Source organism: Seriola dumerili, unplaced genomic scaffold, assembly GCF_002260705.1.
Source record: "Seriola dumerili isolate Sdu_G_001 unplaced genomic scaffold, Sdu_1.0 BDQW01000121.1, whole genome shotgun sequence".
Taxonomy (NCBI): Eukaryota; Metazoa; Chordata; class Actinopteri; order Carangiformes; family Carangidae; genus Seriola; species Seriola dumerili.
Window position 1 is genome coordinate 1,067,500 of NW_019174376.1, and position 3,497 is coordinate 1,070,996.

At 42.6% G+C, this 3,497-nt stretch overlaps 1 protein-coding gene across 1 annotated transcript; it reads right to left on the minus strand.

Annotated features, from left to right (window-relative positions):
- Nucleotides 1-1,698, minus strand: hrh1 (histamine receptor H1). The gene has a single exon (XM_022748357.1). The coding sequence runs from the start codon at nt 1,648-1,650 to the stop codon at nt 13-15; it is 1,638 nt and encodes a 545-aa protein (XP_022604078.1). The 5' UTR covers nt 1,651-1,698; the 3' UTR covers nt 1-12.
- Nucleotides 1,699-3,497: the final 1,799 nt, after the last annotated feature.

A 3,497-nucleotide genomic window follows, 5' to 3' on the forward strand; every position in this document is an offset into this window, starting at 1 on the left:
CATCACAATCTGTCACAAACGAATGTTCAGAATGTTTTTGAAGACCCGTTTAAAGTTCCCATTGCAGAGCGGGTATATGAAAGGGTTGAGAGTGGAGTTGATGTAACCTAGCCATATGGTGAACATGTGAAGGTCATGGTGCACACACTCTCTGCAGAATGCCATGACCATGAAAGCTATGAAGTACGGTATCCAACACAACAAGAAAGCAGCGATTATAAAGCCCAACTGCTTGGCTGCTTTGTGCTCTTTGTGGATCCTCAGACTTTGGATACGCTGACGTGATTGGTCAATAAACTTTTGCCACGTCTGTCTCAGAGTGAGTGGGTCCAATTTGGCATCTTCAACCCCTTCGTCAGCCCAGGGTGGAGCGCAACTGGGGTCGTAGTTGTTAAGGAGCGCAGATGTGTACCTCTGGACGGCTGAAACCTGACTGATATCACAGACACCGCTGACTGTGTTTGGTACTGTGACGTGACATTCATTTAAAGATGCTGGAAGTTTGTTCTCATTACTCCCCTCTGAGCAAAGTACGTCCTGTGGAACTGAGGGTCGACTCAGGGGAATTTCAGCGTCTGACTGCTTCTCCTCAGCGGACAGGGAGCACCTATTGGCCTTTCGTGCCATTCTGAATCGTTTTGTTGTCATGGCAAGCAATGACGCCTGCTGGCCTTTTACACCAATTTTTCTGTGAGAGCTAGAAGGAGCAGCTTTGGTTTTATTAGTATCTTCTAAGGAATATATCTGATCTAAAGTGTTCTGGTCCAGCAAGCGTTGTTTTTTAGAGAGTTTGATTAGAACCTCACACTCCCTCTTGGGTGATTTGGAGTCATTTTTCTCGAGAGTTTTAACATTTCGTCCGTTCTCATTTTCCCCAAAGGAATCGGTTGGATGGATGATTCTCTCTCTGTCTCTCAGATGTTGTCTCACAGCCAAGTAGATGTGTGTGTAAAACCACAGCATCAAAACTGAGGGTACATAGAAGTTGAAGACGGCAGTAATGACCTTAAACCACGTGACAAAGCGGAAATCTGTGTCACACTTGTTCTCCTCCTCAGGTTTAAGGTCGACATGTGTGAAAGACCTCCATCCTAAAATCGGAATAATCCACATCATCGACAGCAGCCAGGCTCCAGAAATCATCACACTGGCTTTTCCCCGTGTTCTATACTTTAGGTACTTTAGCGGTTGTCTGACGGAGCGGTACCGGTCCAAACACAGGATAAACAAGCTGAAAATTGAGGCTGTGCTTGCCACGTAGTCCATAATAAGCCAAAACTGACAGACAGCACGACCTAGCTTCCATTCATCCTCCAATAAATACACCAAGTTCAGGGGCATAACTGTGGTGCCTACAATCAGATCTGCCACCGACAGACTGACAATGTAGAGGTTCCCAACGGTGTGCAGGCTCTTCTCTCTCTTCACGGCGTAGAGAACGAGCAGGTTCATGATAATGGTGAGGAGAGAAAGGAGTCCCAGAAAGACTCCCAGCAGAGCGTTGTGGAAGCGGTCATGTAGGGTGACGGTGTGATTGCTCCTTGGTGAGTCACCATCAAGGAGCCCACTCCAGCTGGTGTTGCTGTTATTGACATAGCTGCTGGTGTTGAGGTGTAGGTCTGTGGAAGGTGACAGACCAGATTCCATCATGGTAGATGAGATGGCCACCTCTAGATCCACTCACATCGTGGAAAACTGTTGACCAATGTGTCTTTAAATGTAGGCCAAAACATGTTTGAACCAGTAGGTTTTAATCAGGCGAGGAAGGTGTATTTTAATCAGTTTGGATCCAACACATAAAGCATAACGACCATTGGAAAAAAGGCAATCCTTTAAATACTGGAAAAGGGATAATCAGTGCCGTGTTGATCTTTAGTCCATTTGCCACATAAATCCAAACAGTTAATACCTGGAAAACATAAAGAACATAGGTTACTGTTACAATTTGTCACAATTCTTTTCATTTTCTTCCTTAATTAAAGTTGTAAGAATTTTGTAACTGCTTTTTTTCTGTGGAAAAACAATTTCAGATGTCCTAGAACATGCTTGGAAAGGATCTCTAAGATAGCAGACTGATGAGAGATAAACAAACTAAAAAGTCGAGATGGAAGCACCTATTTAGAGAAACTTAAAGGCACTACGCGTAACATTCAGAAAACCCTTGTCATTAATGACGCCGGTGGCTGGTAGGTGAAGTGCAGTCAGAATCCTGTTTTGCTTGCACCTCATAGGGCGTCCTAGGCATTGGCCAAAACAGTGACGTGAGATACTGTGCCTGAGACTGAACGTGATTGACCAGCATCTTGATGAAAGATGAGGTAACTAAAGGTCCAATGTTCTTATAGTTTGACTATAAACTATATTTCAGACTATACGCTATATTTAACTCTGCAGCTCTGACACAGCGCTAAAACAAAGTACATTGATACAGATAAGAGTTTGATGACCTTATGTTATTGTGAACGTAATACTGTTATAAGCTTGCTGGCTAGCACAATATAGGCGAGTGACATTGTCGAACTAACCTGTTCTCATTGCATGATATATTGACTGCATTTTTATTGGTCGGCGCTGTAGCTAGCTAGCCAGCTTAATCAATCACTGTCTAGCTTTCAACAAGAGGCTCATCAATGTTAGCAGAGATACATTTGCTGGATGATGATGCTTTACATAGAAATCAGTCAGCAGGCACATACATATAAATTCTTTCACATTTCAAAAAGATGATAGGACATGTGAAGCGTTATTCAAGGTACTTTATGTAAATAACATACCTTTAAATAACACTTCACATGTCCTATCATCTTTTTACACTTTAGGTTTGGATGTACAATATTAGTAGGCTAAAATCTCTCTTGCTCTTTCTCTTTCACTGTCCAGCTGGCTTTCTTTAACACTCACATGAGTGGAAGGTGGCGAATCCCATCAACTACACAGCAGCAGACAAAGTGTGTGATTGGGAGAAAGGAGGTTGTCCTCGCTGCAAGAGTCTATTAAAAAAAGACCATGTTGCATCTACTATAGGTGAATTAACATCTATCTATCTATCTATCTATCTATCTATCTATCTATCTATCTATCTATCTATCTATCTATCTATCTATGTCTGCTTATTCACTGATGACACACACTCAGGAGGAGGAACTCCAAAAAAACCCACCAAGCTCAAGTGTTTTGTGCTTAGTGGGAAAAACCAAATCACTCACAGCGGTAATGGGGGCTGAAAGGTTTTTAGCAGAGCATCCTCAGAAAGTGACTCACTCCACCATACTTGTTTTGTAAAATGAGGCAATGCTGTAAGACTAAGGATTTCTTGATGCTCTCATGAGCCCCCGCCTTTACATCCCCTTGCCTGCACCTATTCAGTAAGTAAATAAATAAATGAATGAGCCAGAGAGCCTGAAAGTATTGGAAACAGTTAATGAACTATGGCATTACCCTGTGGATGCTGCATGATGGATGTTAAGTCTCCATCCAGAGGATTTATCAAAAGCCTT

Bases quoted from the DNA above. Each gene is read 5' to 3' on its own strand.
- hrh1 (XM_022748357.1), bottom strand. From the start codon at position 1,650: ATGATGGAATCTGGTCTGTCACCTTCCACAGACCTACACCTCAACACC.